Below are 20,757 nucleotides of genomic sequence, written 5' to 3' on the forward strand. Positions count from 1 at the left end.
TATATAATTGAAATCATCAGAAATCAGCAGAAAGCAACAAAAAATTAAATTTAAAGTGTGGTGAGACCGCAGTTCTGGTGGAGACGAAATTGTGACAAACCTGAAACCAATGTTATGTATTTATACACTGGAATTAGGTTAAAATTCCAACAAAATAAAAAACAACAGCAGAAACGATTGATTACTTACCTAGGAAAAAGATAGAAATCATGAGATATTTTTGAATTTGAAGCCAAATCGATGAAGAAGTCGGCTGGTTCCATGATTGTTGAATTGGAAATCTTTATTGGTATAGGAGAAGATTTTGATGAGAAGATATTCATGAGATTGAATGGACAAAGGAAGAGTGAAGTTTATCGTATGAAGAGGATAACTCGTTGTTTCAGATTCCCAAGATTAATTTTGCAACCAATACATATAATTACATGGGTTAAATACTATTCACCCCCTGCCAAAGTAGCGAGATTCGGTTTTCCCCCTTATTAAAAAAAATTTAGCCTTCGCCCCTTAGAAAACAAGATTCTGTTTCCAGAAACCCCCTATCCCTTGTTTGGCTGACTGGGTGTGGTGAGTTGGCGCTGAATCTGTTGAGGTGGCACAGAATCTTCATTGCTTGCTTAGGTGGCGTGGATAGGTTGCAAAAATCCCAATTAATTGATTTGCAAAACCTGGGATTCGAACCCAAGTCTTAATGCATATGGGGTGATCCTCCAACCATTGAACCATTCACATTTTCTTGTTATAACTTATGACTTTTTTATACTTTTACTTACAATTAAAACGTTAAAATTTAGACTTTTTTTTATAAACTAACATATTAATGTTTATTAACATTTTAATGTTATATGTATATATATAAAAAATAAATAAAAACGTTTATAATATAATAAAATAAAAATGTTAAAAAACGTTAAAATGTTAATAAAAATATATAGATTTAATAAAAAAAAGCTGTACATACAAAAACTTTTTAACATTTTATAAAAACGTTAATAAATATTTTTAACATTTTATAAATATTTAAAAACGTTAATAAAAATAAATTTATAAAAACGTTAATAAATATTTTTAACATTTTATAAATATTAACTTTTTAACATTTTACAAATATTAATATTATTTTATAATAACTTTAAAAAGCTGTACATATTTAAATAAATATTTTTAACATTTTATAAATATTTAAAAACATTAATAAAAATAAATTTATAAAAACGTTAATAAATATTTTTAACATTTTATAAATATTAACTTTTTAACATTTTACAAATATTAATATTATTTTATAATAACTTTAAAAAGCTGTACATATTATTTTAATATTATTTTAAAATAAAAATGTAAATAAAAACGTTAATAAAAATGTTTTATAAATTTTTTAACATTTTAAAAAAACTGGGCAATTAAAATAGTTATTAAACTATTTAAATAGTTATTAAAATATTTAAATGTATTTTATATAATTATATTTTTTTAATAATTTTAATTAACATTTTGTTTATATAATTATATAATTATAAAAAAAACGTTAAAATATTTAAAATACATTTATATAATTATATAAAAAAACGTTAAAATATTTTAAATACATTTAAACATAATTATAAGAAAAAGTTAATTAAAAACGTTAATTAAATATTTTATAAAAAAACATTAATTAAAATAATTTTAACATTTTATAATTATATAATTATTAAATAATACAGCTTTTTTAATTTATATATTACTGAAAAAGTTAATTAAAAAACTAAATAATATGTACAGCTTTTTTAATTGAAAAAGAATGGAATATTATTATATAGAACTTTTTTGCAATTATAAACAACAAAGCATGCATGGTTTAGTGGTAAGCTAGTAGGAATGTAACATTAGTGACCTGGGTTTGAAACCTAGCTTTTGCAAGTTTGATTATTTGCAATTTAAGTTTTCATAAATAGCATTTCCAATTAAATGATATATAGAATAAATTAGAAGTTTTCATAAATAGCATGTTTATAGACTATTTTGTTTTCGAGAAAAAGAATGATGTTTATATTGTCAACCAATCACAACCAATTAGTTAATTAAATCACTTTTTATTTAAAAAAATTAATGCCACGACAGATTTATGATTTTTTATTGGATGACAGTGTAAAATTATTTTAACCCGTCAATACATATCAATTAAATCCTTGGTTTTTGAATCTATATTTTTTTTATTATAAAAAATCTATTATTTTCGTTTTAAATCACATAGCACTTGAGTTCAAAGTTAATACTAATAACTCTTTTACAAATAATAATAATAATTTGAGTGTGAAAACATTTGTTTATCTTTATTCAAAATTCAAAATAAATGAATCTAAAAAAGACACGTGTGAAAATTATAAAACAAAAACTCCTTCGTAAAAAAAATCAAAAATTCCAACAGAAAAATAACTCTCAAAAACTGCCTATTAAATACTGAATATTGATTCTTCAATCTGTCCGAATAATCGCTGGTTTCTCGAACAGCGTGTCGTTTTCCGTTCCCGCCCACTTCACACTCTCTCTCTCTCCACCATGGGAAATTCCTCCAAGGACAATTCCACCAACTCCGGCGACGCTCCTCCCGCCGACGCTCCTCCCTCCGATTCAAGCACATACTCCGAGGGCGAGAAAGTCCTCGCTTACCACGGTCCCCGCATCTACGAAGCAAAGGTACTTCTCATTTTCCCCTTCTACTCAATTTTTTCTCCAATTATCATTTTCAATTCTTTCTCCTCTCAATTTTTCTCTCATTGTTCATACTTGTTTCAAATTCGTCAATTCCGTGTTTGTAAAGAAATTTAACTTTGCAGTCACTAACTGTCAGTAACCGTTCCAAACTTTGCTTTTTCTGTGTTAGGGATTAGGGATTAGGTTCAGTGTTTTAGAGTTTACATTTGTATTTATTTCATAAAATTGTTAAAATTATTTATTTCAGAAAATTGTTAAAATTTGTTGAAATTGTTGATTCTACTTACTTTGACTGAAATGGTTAAAAGTTGTTGAAATTGTTACAATTTTTTTCCAATGTATGATTGATTGAATGTTTGATCATAGGGTTTGTATATCCACTAGAAAAGGGTGGATAGTGGTAAGATGTTGAATTGAGAGTGTTTTTAGGCTATTTTGATGAAGTTCTTATTCTATGTATGTAAACCTAATGTACATCAGAGACAAAGTGTATATCTTGTTCTGACCTTGTGATTTTATAAGTTATTGTATGGTTTATTCATCAGGTGCAAAAGGCGGAGATCAGAAAGAATGAATGGAGATACTTTGTTCATTACCTTGTAAGTTTAACCATGATATTTCCTTCTCGGTAGATATTGTTTCACGGACGTTATTGTTCGGTTTTAGTTTGGAACATTTGAATCCAGTTTTTTGCCTAAAAACTCAATTGGAAATGGAAGTAAGGGGAGGATTTTTTTGCAAGGCTAGAGTCTGTTTACTTTGTTTCCTGTTTTCATTTTCACTCTCAAACTATCTTCACTTACAATTTTTGAAAACAGATCTAGAATTTTCAAAATATTTGAAAATGCCAAAATATTGCTTCCATTATTTTTGAAAATGCCTTCGCAGTCTGCTTTCAATTTTCTCTGTATCACAAGTATTCATTACATGAGTCTTGCATCTCCTTGTTGGCAATCTAAATTGAACATAAAATTTAGATAATCAGTATTTAAAATGTTTTCAGAAAGTAAACGGGGTTGCAAAATGAAGTTTTTTTCAAACTTAAGTATGTAAACTTTAATTAGATATAAAGTCATTTTTACCGTTGCCTCTGTTTAATTTAATTTTTTAAACTACTAATATTTATCTTGCCAGATTTGACAAAGTGATTCACTTGATAAGTTAATCCGAAACTCTAAGTGTTCACAGGATATAGTATTGATTATGGGTTGCTTTACGCTTTTGTTTTGCAGGGCTGGAATAAAAAGTGAGTTTCTTGTCATTTCCATTAGTTTATTTCATCAAGTAATAAAGGTACAAATGACCAGTCTTAATGATCATGCTCCAAACTTTCAATTTATAATTTTCTGAAAATACTTAAGTCGTTCTTATGCATGCGACTCAAAATTGGTGTAAGCTTTACCATTAAGTAAGCAGTCGAGTTAATACTTGACAAATTTCCAAAGTCAAATTCTAATGTTAAATGTCAATGGAAGTGGTACGCAAGGTTCTTATTGGAACTTGTTTGACAATTTGTTTACATGGCCTTTGTAATGCTGATCTATAACTTTCTAGAGAGAATTGCCTTTATTGTGGCTTATGTTGCCATAAATGTTTTGCATCAACTACATGTAAAAGGTTAAATTGTATTTCTTCCCGTTTTTATTAATGAATTCATGTTCCTTATCTCTAATTCAATGACCAATTAAATGTTTGCATGGTCTTTTAATATTATCATTGGTCTGATATATTTCCAACAGTTGGGATGAATGGGTAGGTGAGAGCCGTTTAATGAAACATACTGAAGCGAATGTTGTGAAACAGCATGCGTTAGACAAAAAGCAAGGTGTAGACAAGAATGTTAAATCTGGGCGTTCAAATCAAGGAAAGGCCAAAAGTTCTACTGGTGAGAAATGTTCTCTTTCAAGTGGAGATATTGTATTATTACAGTTTGTTGTAGCTTTTGAATAACAAACTTCTATTCTGGCAAGGGGGTTCCAAAGACTCCTAGTATGTGTTTGTAAATGTAAAAGGTTTCTCTGTTAGTGCTTCTCTCCAGAATATTTGGGATGTACATTGAATTATCAAACACCTCTATACTAAGTGTCTTTCTTGTATCTGATATGTATATGAGTCACAGATGTGGACATTTCTATTCCTTACCAGTCAATTGCACCTACACATTTTTAAACACTTAACAATGTGTAGGTGCAATTGCCCTGGCACAAAATCCTTATTATGATATGTGTCCTTATTCTGCTTTGCTAGCTTCGTAATTTAACATTTTCTTATTTAACATTTTCTTTGGATTCTGTAGATGCCAAAGTGGATAAAGAAGACATCAAGAACACTGGTATTCAGTAAATTTCATCTTCTCAATTTCCTTTAAATTTCATCTTTTCAGTTTCCTTTAAATTTCATTAAATTATGTATTTTAATATTTAGTTTGACTATTTTCTTCACGCTCAATAGGACCAAATTTCTATCGCAAAATTTTGAACCATTTGATTAGAAGAGGCTTGAATTTTTTCTTTCTTTTTTCTTCTTCCTGGTTTTCCTTTTTTTGGATTTAATATCCCACTGAAAAAATTACCCACTTTGCTGGTTACCTGATTCCTGTGCCAAATAGTCTAATATACGACCCATAACAATTCTTACCCATATATCCCTGAAAAGGCCAATAACCTCCATCTAATAAGTGGGCTATGACACTATGTTAAGGAGACAAATCTAATTAGTCAAGAAAACCTTTTTGTTTTGTTTAGCATTGTTTATAACTAATTTTTGTTGCCTTAAGCAAATTGTTGATGGCACATTTTATTCTTTTTAAGATGTCCTGTGATAACTTTCTTAAGCTTCAACTTTTGTGATTGCAAGTATTAGTTTTTTTTGGATTAGGTATTCAATCCTACATAATTGGATTTTAAGATGAAGATGCTCTTCTTTTTTGGCCAGGATGAAATAATCCATTCCAGCTAACCTGTTTATTATTAATCATTTTGATTTGTTGAATATAAATATTAATTATGAATTTTCCTTCTAAATAAATTAAGTTCATCTAGCTTCTAAACCGTATAAAATTTTCTTTCAGTTTTTTATACTTATGTTTAAGCCATGGGCTATTTCATCGATATTTATGCCTGACAATCATTTTTCATGATCCCTCCATTTAAACACACTAGTTATTAATCACTAAGGTGGACCTCAATTCTTCTGTTTGAATGCAATGTCTTCATTGATTTGTTGATGTGAAAATAACTGTGTTTATATCAGCTTGGCTTCACTAATAAGTTTAACATGTCAAACTGTGCAGTGTCAAAAGGAAAAAAACGAAAGAATGATTCAGGAATTGAGGTTTGGTTTATACCATGTTTTAATTGTATTGTCTGCATATTCCTTATTTTAAGATCCAGAAGGTTTACAATTTTCATTGAATTTCTCTTCATATCATATAGTAATTGTTACCTATTTTCATTTCACATTTCCTTAAAAATGCAAATACCTTCATTTTGCCGCAATCCTTTTGACTGGAAACGTTCTACTAAGTGTGATTTTCTAATTATTAGAAGGGCAGCGGGAATGTTGAAAAGCTTTTTAAAATTCAAATCCCTGCATCGTTAAAGAAACAACTTGTTGATGACTGGGACTTTGTTAATCAGCAAGATAAGGTAAATGGAGATAATTAAGTTTACTCTATCCAGTTATTATTTTCTCGCATATGTTTAGAACACACCTTTTAGGGTTAGAGTTTGATGTATGTTTCATGTATGAAGGTTACTGTACCTGATACAGATGACCGTGAGTTAAGTTGTTTCTTTTCTACTTGAAATTAAAGGATACTTGTGCCAATACAATTTTACACGGACGCCAAGCAATTTAAAATCATCTAACTGAATTTTATTATAATAAGCCACCTGGTAACTTATCGATGATGTTATATATATATATATATATATATATATATATATATATATATATATATATATATATATATATATATATATATATATATATATATATATATATATATATATATATATATATATATATATATATATATATATATATATATATATATATATATATATATCATAGTTTTATAGTAGCTGAATTATTTGACAATGATCTTACAGACACTTCTTCTCTTTTGGATATCTAGAGAATTGTCTTCTCAAATTGCTTTAATCTCTTTAGGCTTCCTTGACCAAAATGCACAAATGCTCAGTTTTTGGGTTGTCATTTATATTAAAATGAAAATACATGTTTTATTAGTTTTCTGTACAAATTGTAGAACTATTGCATACAATTTCCTTTGTTTAAGCCATGTGTCATTGTTGCCTCTCAAATATCTGACTATTTAAACCTATCCTTTTTAGCTTACAAATATTTATGCGATGACATTATTTTCATTCTGATGCAATGCATGATTGTTTAACATTCTATCATTTGATTACTACTTTATAAAGTGATAACCTATTTTAGTGAGTTAATAATCTCATCACATGTTTATTTTTGTTTTTTACGTTTCTCCCTGCAGCTTGTAAAACTTCCTCGTTCACCCACTGTTGATGAAATTCTGACGAAGTACCTTGAATATAAGTCAAAGAAAGACAGCGCGTAAGAAATTATTTCTAAATAAAAATTCTTATGCTTCATCCCATACATCTAGTTTTGGACTAATGATGAAGGCATCTACAATGTGTTTCTATAATACAGGGCGGCTGATTCAACAGGGGAAGTTTTGAAAGGAATAAGGTGTTATTTTGATAAAGCATTGCCTATGATGCTCTTATATAAAAAAGAACGCAAGCAATGTAATGAAGCAGTTGTGGACAGTGTGTCTCCATCAACCATATATGGGGCTGAACATTTATTACGCCTCTTTGGTATGTTCTGTACTTTTATTACGCCTCTTTGGTATGTTCTGTACTTTTATTACGCCTCTTTGGTATGTTCTGTACTTTTTTCTGCTTTTACGTGTGTGCTCTGAAGGAGGATACCCTATGCGGGCACATGTACTTTCATTTTGTCTTGGGAAATATTTTTGTGATCCTTGTTTCTTGTGGATCTTGTTTCTGGCATCTCAAGTTTGAAAATTTCAAGAGTCATGGCTAGAAGTTTTGGTTTTGACCCTCCCTTTTTACTATTTGCTAAACCATCATAATTTTCTCCGGTGATTGCTGAATCTTCAATGATTTTTGGCTAGTTGCTAGAATTTTTAGTGATTCTCTGCAGTGTTATTTTTATTTCAGCCATTGAAACAATGGAGTATTCTTAGAGACAATATATTTCTATTAAGGGTGTAGCATTTGAACATACCTGAAAGAAGTTTCTTAAATGTATCCGTAAAACAATCAGATTTTTTCTTGTGCTTGCAGTTAAGTTACCTGAGCTTTTGGCATATGTGAACATTGAAGAGGAAACGTTAAACCGCTTGCAGCTGAAACTGCTTGACTTTCTCAAGTAAACGTTTATACTCATCTCATTATATTTGATATTAGATTCTATTGTTCTGGATCCTTACTGAAATGTGATAACTTTTTAAGAGTCCTGATAAATACTGCACTATGCTCCTAGCTGAATTAATGTCAAAAGCTGTCAAATAAATATTGATGTACTTGCTTTAATAGCCAATAAAATTTTGGCTTCATAAGCTTGTGTACAAATTGATAATTGCAATAAATTCCAAGGAGTTGGACTATTAGATTTGTCGGCGAAATGGTAATAACCACTGTAAACAACTGTGAGAGCTCGCGTTCGAACCCTGTTGTTGGCTTCCAATCTAGTAATATCGGTTTTTGTCAGTTGAGCTAAGATTTGCAACTATTATGATAGATATTAATATTACAAAAAAATGCATGTTACTTTCTCTAGAATTTTGTTGCTATTGGTTTGATGAAAAAAACTGATTGCAGGTTCTTGCAGAAAAATCAAAGCACTTATTTTCTCTCAGCATATGATGGGACAAAAGGAAAAGGGAAGGGAAGGGATGAATGAGAGTCACTCTTGATTCCTAGTCTTCCTCATCTGTTGTATTCTTAATGATTGCCATATATATCTCTCCCTTGGAAATCTGTTGTTGTAATAATAATATTGCCTAATTCATTCTTTAATTTTTAAAGTTTACACAATACTTGTGAATCAAAACATCTGATGACTCCATATAGATATTTTCCCACCACTACATTTTCAAAAGAACAACTGCATATAGCTAGACAGTGTTCTTTTGGACTACACGACTTGAAGTGTACATTTGAATAGTACAAAAATTGTGTTTATTTTAAATTTGTACATCCAAAGTTAATTTAGGAGGTGTTGTTGAAATATAGTTAGGCTGGACCCTTATGTTTGGGGTCTCTAAATCACTATTTTTAGAGCATTAATTTCCACTCTGCCCCCTCTTTTGAGAAACTTCATCTTTATAGCAGGGTAGACATTCAGACTGCACAAATCATCTGAAGCTTTGCATCTGTATGTGCAAAATTTGATGGCTTATTTGGATGCATACTAGTGTTGAAAGGGGGATAAAATAGCCTTCACTAGGTTGCACTCAGGCTAAGTTTATACCTGACCAAAGCACATAGTAAAAAAACTTTAAAAACTGTTTTACACTTCTAAAATTCTAGTAAACACAAACTATAACTTGGAAACATATTTTGAGATTCTAACACATTTCATGGCTTTTAAGATTTTTTCTTTTACTAAAAATGACATTCATCTGTTCCAATTCAAATTTATTCGTTCAAATTTGAATTGATAGAATGCATTGAATAATACAAATTTAAAAGTGCTATAAACTTAAAAGGATAGCTTTGCAAGCAAAAACATTAATAGCATATAATATAATGGTAAAATGCCTACAAATGTGGCCGCCTACAAATATGATGAAATTGAAATGTCTCCGAGTCTGGAGCGTTGATGACGTCAAAGTTATTGATTAAATATGCACTGAGTCGAAACTAATTTGTCAATTTAAACTAAACAAACACTGCACCAAAATAGGAAAACAAAATAACGTCACAATAAAATGACAACTAACACAACGTCACACTAAAACGATGAAATCACGAAGAAAAAAATTTTAAAATATACGGGAAATCACTTAGTTGAATGAAAAAAAGAAAAGAAAAATAATTTATAAACACAACGTCATATAAAAACGATGAAATCACGAAGAAAAAAAATTAAAATATACGTGAAATCACTTAGTTGAATGAAAAAAAAGAAAAGAAAAAGAATTTATAAGTGATTTTGTATCAAAAATTGATCCTACAGAAAAAAAATTGAGACGTTATTAAGCTTTTTAGAATTATTTACAACTGTTATGAATATTTATGTTAGTGGATGTCCATGCATCTCCTAATTTTTCATCTTCCTATTCCATACTTAATATGTGTTAATATGTGTGATTTTCTATCTCCCTTGAGTCCTATAAATAGAGACTCATATTACAATGTAAAATACACTTGAAAGAAGATGATATAATATTGCTTTTCTCTTCTCTACCTCTCTTTGATCTTTATTGTTTTAGTTAGTTTTATAATAACAACAAAGAAAATATTTTTCTTATAAATATACTAATTTAAAGCTATTTAATGATGATGTTATAAGTATACTATTCATTTAATTCAAAAAACATTTAATTGATCAAGAGGACCTAGATTAGAAGGCGGAAATATCTTTTTATATAAAAAAACTAGACAGTGACCCGGGCGATGCACGGTTAATTAGTTTATTAAAAAAAACCATATATTCTAATTAATTGTTTTAACAAAATTGTTGCATTTTTTTTCATAATAAATTGTGATATTTAGTTCAAATGTAAGAATTTAGGGTAAATAGTATGACTCATTGAGTATTTTAATAGTATTTGAAATTATAAAATTTAACGATTGTGCAGAAAGATATTAATAATAATGATAAAATATAATTCTAATTGAAAGTTTCAAACATTATTATAACATCGAAGGGTTAAAACATTATATACATAAATTAAACTATAGAATAACATGTTTGCAAATAAAAATAGAATGATAGAGATACACTAAAATATTGAGATCAACTTATTCAATTTTTTTTATTAATGTTTAAATTTGAAGTGAAATATTTTAGTTATAAAATTTTAACATATTTAATTATTTTTAAATTTTATATTAAAATATGTAGAAATCAAACAATACTTTAAGATAAATTATATTTTTTTAAATAGAAAAAAATATGGTGTACCTTACAATACACCATAATAAAAAAATTCTTCTACCTAAATTTGAATTTTCAATAAAAATTGTAAAAAATATTTTATTATAGGTTATTTTACCAAATACAAAACATAGTCACATATATTAATTATAATTAATATCATATAATATAATTACATTCACTTATAAAATATAATTACATTCACTTATAAGTAATTATAAGTTTCACAAAATTCATATACATGTATAAAATTAATATTGAAAAATTAACGTTATACAAAAGAACAACAAAAGTTATAAATATATTGTTTTCATAATTATAATCTCTAGAATAATATTCCTCACACATCCAATCAAAAGTTAGTCTTTGCCAATTAAAAATTCTATTTTTTAATCAATAGTACGTGGCTCAATCTCTCATTATCGTCGGACAAAATATGTGACTTAACTTAAAAAAAAATTAAATTATAATTGATCAAATCTCCTATTTGATATATAATTAAAAAAGATAAATGAAAAATAAAGACAAAAAAAGGAATAGACTTGAAATTTCTTACCTTTTTTAATTCTTCCAATTAATTATAGGAAAATAAAAGTGAACTCAAATAATAAATTATCCTAATTCTTCCTTAGCTTTTGTCAATCCAAAGTTCAATGTTATAATCAAATGTGATTTATCAACTCAGTTTTTCTCGATAAAAAATGTGATTCAACATCTCTTTATCGTCTGACAAAATATGTGACTCAACATGGAAAAATAAAGAAATTTCATACTTTTTTATTGTTCCAATTAATTATAGAAAAGGAAAAGTGAACTCAAGTAATATATTAGTCTAATTATCTTTTAACCTTTGTCAATCCAAATTTTAATTATAATCAAATGTGATTTACCAACTAACTTTTTTCTCCATAAAAATGTGATTCAACCTGAAAATTCAACAAATAATGAAATTATAACTATTCAAATCACATACATGAGATAATAAAAATGAACTATATAAAGTAAGAAGGAAAAAAACCTTCAAAATTACATAAATTTCTTATTCTTCCTTTAACTATATGAAGGAGAATGTAAATTCAAATAATATATTCGACCAATTCACAATTAACATTGTTAATTGAGGAAAATGAAGAGAAAGTTTTTAAAAGAGAAATGAAAAAAAAAAGAATGAGATTGAAGATCATTTCTTTAGGTATTTATAATGAATACATAGAAATTAAATAAAATAAAGATTGATTGGATAGTAAAAAACGTACAAAGTATATTTTTTATATTCTTAACGGAAAAAGTTAATAGTTATTTTTGTAACGCATTTATATTAATACATTTATATATTTTAAAAATTGACTATTCAACCCATTATTTATCAAAATAGTAACGGATAAATAATAATAAGTATTTCACCAAGGACCAATTCAAATAAAATTTTTATGATATGTTTAATGAAGATTAAAAACTAAAAAAAAAACTAATAATGGTAGGAAGTTATGGAATAGAAAAGAAATTGCAATAAATTTATAATAATTCAAACCAAAATACATTATTACTGTTAGGATTATATTGTCTTTTATATAAGAAATCCTAAATCTATATATTATCTAAAATTATATTCAGTTTGCATTGTCAATTCATAAAAAAGAAGGAGAAAATTTTTAAAAGAGAAATGAAAAAAAAGAATGAGATTGGAGATCATTTCTTTTGATATTTATAATGAATGCATATAATTTAAATTAAATAAAGACTGATTGGATAATAAAAAATGTACATTAAAGTATATCTTTTTATATTTTGAACCGAAAAAGTTAATAGTTAATTTTGGAAAGCATTTATATTAATACATTTATATATTTTAAAGAATGATTAGTCTATCAATTATTTATCAAAATAGTAACTGATAAGGAATAAGTATTGCACAAGGACCTATAAAAGATTATTTATGGTATCTTTAATGGAGATTAAAAACTGAAAGAAAAAAAAGAATAATGATAGGAAGTTATGGATTGAAAAAAATCAATATTTATATTTATTTATAATAATTCAAACCAAAAAAAATATTACTCTTAAAAATATATTATTTTTTTATAAGAATTTCTAAATCTATATATTACCTAAAATTATATATTATATAGAAACAACTATTTTTTTAATCTTTCATTAATAAAAATATGACAGAAAATAAGACCAAATGAAATAGTATTATAATTTTATTTAGTATACCAAAGACTATTATAATTTTATATTATATTACAATATTTTAAACTAAAAGATGTTAATAATGTTATTTTCAACGTTTCAATATTTCAATTTAATTATGGATAACTTAATAATTTTTTTTATAGTTTTCTATTTTTTTTAGTCATAACAACAATACAAAGGAAAATAAGACTTTAAAAAAATACATTATTACTATTAGAATTAGATCAATATTTAAAGTTAGGAATAAAATTAAAACATAAAAATGTTACTATTTTTATAGAATTATGTATTTTATATTTTAATGTGTTTTCTTTATTATAAGGAAATATAATTATATATATTATTTAAATTATATTTTTTATAGTAGTATCTATTTTGTAATTTTTCCTTAACAATTATAAGAGAAAAATAAGACTAAATTAAATATTATGTAAATTAAATATTATGTCAAAGACTATTATAACTTTATATTGAATTAAAATATTTTAGGCTAAAAAATTTGTCTTAACTATTTATTATAAATAAAAAGATTATATAATATTCATATTTTTTAATATTTAAATCCCAATAGTGATATATTATTATTAATATTATAATTATTTATTTTAATATTATTATTAATTGTGGTATTGAATTGGAGTTGGAATTAAAATAAGAGTGATAAAAATTCTAAATTTTAATATGATGCCACATAAGCATTAGGATCATAATATGATGCCACGTAAGAATTAGAGTTAGGGTTGTATCCAAAGTTGTCATCATCACAACCTTGAATTTATATTAAGTATATATATGTAATTGAATAGTTAATTCATTGAATATCAATAGAGTTTAATAAATTTTATTTGTATTTTACGTTCTAACTTTTTTTAATTAATATGAAATTCAATATTTTTATTTATATTAGTAACTAGAGGAAATATTATTTATGACATTGTAAAAATCTTAAAGACTATAGTTAGTATATGAATTAAATCATTTGTCTATATGTGAGTAACATGTTGATGTGCAAGTGCATATATAATCTATTAGACCATTAAATACATTTAAAGGATGCATTACTATTAATCCCCTTATAATAACTAGTAAAAAGCCCGTGCGTACGCACAGGTTCTGGTCGGATACGCGCATTTTTTAACAGATATATATTGTCGTTTACAAAAATATTTTTATCAATAATATTTTTTTTCTCTATTATAAAAATATTTGTATCAACAACAAATTTTTTTTAGTTATACAATTTTTTATCAACATTAAACATTTACGGTTAAAACAAATATTTGTTTCAACAATACTCTTTTTCCAATTTATAAAAATATTTGTGTCAACAATATAATTATTCTGTTTATAAAAATATTTGTATTAACATTACATTTTTTTCCGTTTATAAATATATTTGTATCAAACAATACAATTTTTTAAGTTTATAAAAATATTTGTATATATTTTTTGTTTTATAAAAATATGTATATCAACAAAAAGATTTTTTCCCGTTTATAAAAATATTTATATCAATAGTACGTTTTTCCGTGTTAACAAATATTTGTTTAATAATACGCATTTTCCATTTTTGAATAATTGACAAATAAAAAACATTTTTAATTTGTGTAAAATTTATTACAATAATTATTTGTTTAAGATTTATAATTTACCCGTAAAAACTATTTTTCAATACATGTTTGAAATTTTAGATAAATTAATTAAAGATTTATTATTTAAATTATTGAGTTAAATAATATATCTATGTTTTATCAATAACACCATTTAAATAATCACTTAGAATATGCTACTTGAATTTTTGTAAAAAGTAAATATTAAAATTGATAATAAAATATTTAGTGTGTTAATATTTCAATGATTATTTTTTTTAACATTTGAATCAATAATTTTATTCTTGTTGTGTCATAAAGTGCATTTGAGATAAAATATTTATCAAATAAATACGATACATAAATTATTGAAATAAACTATATATTTATTGTATTTTAATCAATTATACATTTTCCTGTATGTTTTCCCGTATAGAAAGGAAAATTGATAAACCACATGCGAAGTCAATGAACTTTCTTGGAGAAAACTTACAAAAGAACCGGGAGATGCTTACTCTTACAACTAAATCTGTCATGAAACACTTAAATCTATTATCTACTAAAAAATAGTTTAACAACGATATTAGTAATTAAAGTGATACTAATGACAATTTTACTACCGAACTAACACCTATAATAGATTCATAAGACGAATTTAGTTTATATTACATTGATGAGGCTCCAATAGGCGATATACACTTCTACAATTCTAGAGATTTGCAGTAAAGTATACCATGCTACATACAATGATGTTGCATAACACAAGTGAAGAGCAAACATACATGAGCATGCACCGTATGAAAGGTATGGGAATCGAGGTTACCAAATAAGTAATAATTCAAAAACATTAAACTAACTTGAATGAAAAAGATGGGAAGCTCCAACAAAAGTGTAAGTAACTGGTAAGAAATCTCAAGACTTGTTGAGAAGCTACTTTACTTTATATAACTTAAGTCAAAAGTTGGTGTTGGCTGAAAGAATAAATGTAAAAATCCAATTGTTTACTTCATATGAAAAATGTTTAGAACTAAAAGGATATAATAGAAAGAGAATGAGCAAAGACTACTTAGCAATAGGAAAATTTTATTATTATTGTTATTATAGTAAATTATTAAATCATAAGACAACTTGTAATTATTTTCCTTAATCAATAACCAAGAAGTCAAAAAAGTGAAAACAAAGAGAAGTTGAACTTTGTTTTATGTCACTACTAACAATATCACTGACAATTTGTCTTGGTTCTTACGCAAAATTTGGAGGCTAATTTAATCAAAAGAAAAACTCAATTGATATTACAAAGCAAAAACTCAATTGATATTACAAAGCAGTCTATAAATAAGGAAGTTGATAGTGAAATTTCATATATGATAATGTGCATAAGTACATTGTGTATTTTGGTTAACTTGGTTAACACAAACTTTTTTGAAATTGTACATACAGAATAAGTAATTCTAAGGATGTTTAGAAATTGGTTTCTCATAACCATTTATGGTGTTGAAGAAGCAGTAGCTAATGATACAAGTTGCTTCTTATGGTAGATTTTATGAGCGTGTCAGTTAAAGCTCATACAAGAAACCCTTGAGCTGCATGTACACATCTTTTCAGGAAGAATTTAATTGTTGGGGCAGTCATTTCAAATTTCAAAAAATGCAAGACTGTAGATTCATTAAGCAAAACTTGCATGAAATTATTTGCGTAAGATTTGTAAACCGGAACCCGAAACTTCACATTAGGAACCGGAACCTAAAATACTGACCGATTCACTAAATAGAAGAAAAAAAGCGTTAGTTTATGCTACTTAATTTGAAAACAATAAATAGAAGATAAGGTATCACGGATAGATTGATTAATCACATGAAGATTAAAACTCAGTCTAGTAAATTGAACTATATATATTTATTGGAGGTTGATGAGACAAACCTTTGCAGTATTTAGAACAACACTGTTGCAATATCTAGTAAGATGCTCATAGACCATTGAAGATACCTGTTGCATCATTCGTGCCGATGTTAGCAACGAAGACAACACATACAGATCCTGTCTTGTAAACTATAATATGAGATTGAACAGTAAATCTTAATAGATATAACAGAACCCTTGTATGTCATTTAGTAACTTAAAAATTAAACAACCCAAACTATGATCAAAGCTTCAACGGGCCTCGTATTAATTACCTTAAGATTTGAACCAGGAGATGAAATTGTTGGATCAGTATGAGGTTTTCTTGTTTTTTTAGCTCTTTCCATAATTCTAACCAAAATGATATATCCAAGTAAAAGGTCTAGTTTACATGTTAGGAATTACCAACATTACCAATCTCTAGAACAGGCTCACAAGACGATGTCAGTGCGAGATTTTAGTAGTGAATATAAGCTTTATCAACCTTCAATTGCAAATATCGATAAAGCTCCGACAACATATGAACAATGGTTGACAGATACATAAAAATATGGAAAGGTTGCCTTCATTTAAGAAGTTAGTAGCCAGCTGAAAAATAATGTTATTGTTTTCAATCAAATTGCAAAATAAAATCTTGTTTAAAAGCAGTAGGAATATAAGGGCAGTAGCAGTCCTCAATACATATATTTGACATAACATAACATAACACCACATATTATTCATTTCATAATCTCAGTTTCAAGTACTAAAGAATCCATCAAACATCAATTTCAAGCTTTTACCTGAACAGTAAAGGTAAACTCATGATGATCAGTTCCTAGATAATTTGTAATTTCTTTTGCGGCCTTAAGATCAAGTGAGCCCTACTCAACATTTGAAAATCAAATATTAAGACGACATTTAAAGTACAGATTGTTAAAAAAAGTGATTCGTAGATTTGAATAAGCATAGGCACCTCAAATCTAACACACAAAGAATGTAATTTTGATCCCCATTGTTCAGTAGCTTTTGTCGTTGCTAGGTAGCGAGAAGTGATGGATGCAACCATTTTATCACCGCCTGTAAATCACAATCAACGGGTCATTCGATATCATGATCAAAAACCCAACATAATGAACAGGTCCAACAGGCATAAGGGAAAGAGAGATATTAGATCATAAAATGTATGATATTTATTTCCACAACTTTACAGTGTTGTCGCGACTCACAGAGGCAACCATTCCAGTGACAAGATACTGAGCCAATGGAGATATCACTTTCACATGCGCAGAAATTTTCATGCCCTTCTCAGCCATGTTCCATAACTCTATGGAATGCACTATTTGGATGAAAAACACTGGAATAAAACTGGTTTCGAGAAGAGCTGACCTTCTGAATGTCATCTCCATATGTCAAATATCAGATATACACTGAATTTGGACTAACAGATGCCGATATATCTCCAGTAGCATCCCAACAAATATTTTTTATCGGTTCATGGCGACCCTACAATGACAAATGATTTAATTACAAAATCAACAGAAATTTTTTAAAGTGAGAAACATCACAATTACCTGGAGTGAGTAAATTTGTTTGTCAGTTTGGACATTACAAATAGATGTCATTTTATCAGAAGTAGCTGCAAATAAATTTCCCTATCACGGCTGAAACATTGCTTTTACGCTACCTCCTTGAAACAACTGATGGTGATGAATATCAGGTCTAAAACTTTGAAGAAGAACAGACATTCCAAAGACTCTGTTGATATGAGTCTTTAGTCTAAGAGTTACAAAAACGAAACAAAGTAGAATTTAAACTAAACCAGTTTTATACATATTCAGAACATCTAATAGTTTTTTAAAGATGTAAAAGTAAACCATTAAAATTTATCAATGAAACCCTAAATTGAAACATCTGAAAAATTCAGTTTTTTAACAAATAAACCCTAAAAAGAAAACACAGTTTAACATGAACCCAAACCAACCCTAAAATGAAACACTTTCAATTTCAGTTTTTTAACAAACAAACCCTAAAATGAAAATCCAGGTTAACACGAAACCAGAAAAACAATATGAATACAAAACACTAAACCAAAACCAATTTAAGATTTGTAACAACGAAACATTAACATGAAACACAAGAAAAAAATCGAAACCAAAAGGCAAACCTCTTTATCAACCAGAATCAAATCGAAGTGCTCATTGGTCTTTAATAAAATTGTCCACCTGTGATGAATTCTGACGGAAATTTTCCATAATTCCTTACTCTCATTGATGTCCTTCAGCTTCTCGAAAGGTCTTGCCATTGCGAACTTGAGAACTTGCAAAATTGAGAGCAGAAGATTGTTGGAAGAATCAATTTGTTGTTGTTTGGAAAGAGAAATGGAGAAGTATAAAACCTTTTGAGAGAGATAGTAGGAAACGTGTGTGAAGGAAGAATACCAGGGTAGCGTGTGAGGCTCATGTATGTAGAAGAAGATCAGTGTTTTATCATAACTTTTTACGGTTTAAGAGATTTTGGGAGAAAGAAGATAAAGGGGTAGCAGTCACTGAGACAATTTGGACTATATTAGGCTTAAAGAGGTATAAAGTGGCCTGGCATGGTCAAAGAAAAATTAAAATTTTAGGGTTTCAATTTATGGGGTTGTGGGCCAGTTATAAAGTAACAAACTTTTTGTTCCAAATTGCTTTCTCACGGGCCAGTGATAAACCAACATTATTTTTGTTGGTTGCAACCCAATTATTTTAATAAATAAGTAAAAGACCTTTTTTACCCCAAATATATTAATTTAGACTAAGATAAATAAAAGGGTATTTTTGGATAATCCAGAACAGTAAATTTTCTTATATTATAGATTCGGATAGTAATAATAGATTTCATGAATATTTTAACATTCTCTATTTTAGAGTGAGTTATGTTTTAATAAATGAAATTGTTTTGAAGCAAATATTTTAATGGAAATAATTATTATATTTTTAATTGTATTATTTAGAGGGCATATCATATGAGAATGTTATCTTTATATGAGGATGTGAGAATGAATCTGAGCCATTGAATTTTAAAATAAATGGTGGAGATTATGGGTGAATCTTTTTTTTCTCTCTCTTACATCATTTATTTCAAAATTTAGGAGAGAGAAAAAAAGATTCATCCATAATCTCCACCATTTATTTTAAAATCCAATGGTTCAGATTCATTCTCACATTCTCATATAAAGATAGCATTCTCATATGATATGCCCTCATATTATTTAATTATTATTATTATTATTATATACATTATTTTTAACTATAAATTAATTAATTTTTTTTGGTAAAAAAAGTTCTAAATTCAAAAGAAACAACTATAACAAAAACAATCTAGGGAAAGAGTCTCCCTTTACATTATTCTCAAGTAAACTCTTATGGAATTTGGCACATCATAAAAAAAACACTATCTACATCACTATATATTTCAGCATTAGGTAGCGCATTCACGCACTTGTTTGCTTCTATGTAAGAATGAATCACTTGCACCTCATCATGTTTCTCGATTAAATTATGAATTTTCTTAATCAAAGAATAACCATCTAGTTAGATGGTGTTCCATGTTCTAGCATTTTAACAATAATCATGGAATCTTCATTTAACTATACCCTTCTCAATCATCCTAATCTCTTGGTAAGTTTTAACCCTTAATAAACTCCCCATGATTCTTCTTTGAGAGCAATACACATTCCAAAATATTTGAAGAAACAACCCTTGCATTGCCCTCGATAATATTTTATAATACCACCACAATCCTCTATGTTATTAATTTTACACACCCTGTTTGTATTTTATTTGAATCAATTTTCTTTAGGAGTATTCCACCCTATCATGTGTGTTGTTTGATCCCTTTCCATCGCCACTCTATTCTTGATTGTGGTCTCCTCATACTCCTTTAAATTTTGAACTCATATATCTTCGGGTTTGGCGGTCTCTGATAATTCTCATCATGATTCTCTTTGTTTTGACACATCCATATACAATGGCCCCCCAACGCCCAACATTACTCCAATTCTGTCTTTTCCTTCCATGCGTATTTAGATTCAAAATAAGCCAATATTCAAGCTTTATGGTAAATAAATCAATGTCTATAGTATCAAGGACCATGTTCTTCCACATTTCCATGGCTTTAGGGACAGTCTCTCAGTATGGATGGTGGATTCACACACATTACCACAAAGATTACAACTTGG

At 27.4% G+C, this 20,757-nt stretch overlaps 1 protein-coding gene and 1 long non-coding RNA gene across 6 annotated transcripts; one reads left to right on the forward strand and one right to left on the reverse strand.

Annotated features, from left to right (window-relative positions):
• The first annotated feature begins 2,423 nt into the window (after positions 1–2,423).
• On the forward strand, positions 2,424–8,961 carry LOC131639178 (protein MRG1-like). Its single transcript, XM_058909686.1, has 11 exons — positions 2,424–2,679; positions 3,243–3,296; positions 3,930–3,943; positions 4,437–4,582; positions 4,994–5,029; positions 5,990–6,030; positions 6,243–6,344; positions 7,214–7,293; positions 7,393–7,562; positions 8,055–8,139; positions 8,592–8,961. The coding sequence occupies exons 1-11, from the start codon at positions 2,542–2,544 to the stop codon at positions 8,671–8,673; spliced, it is 948 nt and encodes a 315-aa protein (XP_058765669.1). The 5' UTR covers positions 2,424–2,541; the 3' UTR covers positions 8,674–8,961.
• A 7,048-nt stretch (positions 8,962–16,009) lies between these two features.
• LOC131607390 (uncharacterized) lies at positions 16,010–19,114 on the reverse strand. Of its 5 annotated transcripts, none has more exons than XR_009285292.1 (5): positions 18,706–19,114; positions 17,515–18,296; positions 16,835–17,422; positions 16,581–16,646; positions 16,010–16,423 (listed from the first exon to the last, which is right to left on the reverse strand). It is a non-coding gene; the product is annotated as an uncharacterized LOC131607390 (long non-coding RNA). The 5 variants fall into 5 exon arrangements; XR_009285286.1 differs by having other exon boundaries at positions 17,515–18,044; positions 18,113–19,114; XR_009285285.1 differs by having other exon boundaries at positions 17,515–17,618; positions 17,768–19,114.
• Positions 19,115–20,757: the final 1,643 nt, after the last annotated feature.

Source organism: Vicia villosa, linkage group LG1, assembly GCF_029867415.1.
Source record: "Vicia villosa cultivar HV-30 ecotype Madison, WI linkage group LG1, Vvil1.0, whole genome shotgun sequence".
Lineage (NCBI taxonomy): Eukaryota > Viridiplantae > Streptophyta > Magnoliopsida > Fabales > Fabaceae > Vicia > Vicia villosa.

What these genes read in the sequence shown, in the direction of transcription:
- LOC131639178 (XM_058909686.1), top strand. Translation starts at nt 2,542, where the DNA reads ATGGGAAATTCCTCCAAGGACAATTCCACCAACTCCGGCGACGCTCCT. An exon ending in CCCGCATCTACGAAGCAAAG is followed by an intron (nt 2,680 to 3,242) that starts GTACTTCTCATT and finishes TTTATTCATCAG; the next exon opens with GTGCAAAAGGCGGAGATCAG. An exon ending in AAAGGCCAAAAGTTCTACTG is followed by an intron (nt 4,583 to 4,993) that starts GTGAGAAATGTT and finishes TGGATTCTGTAG; the next exon opens with ATGCCAAAGTGGATAAAGAA.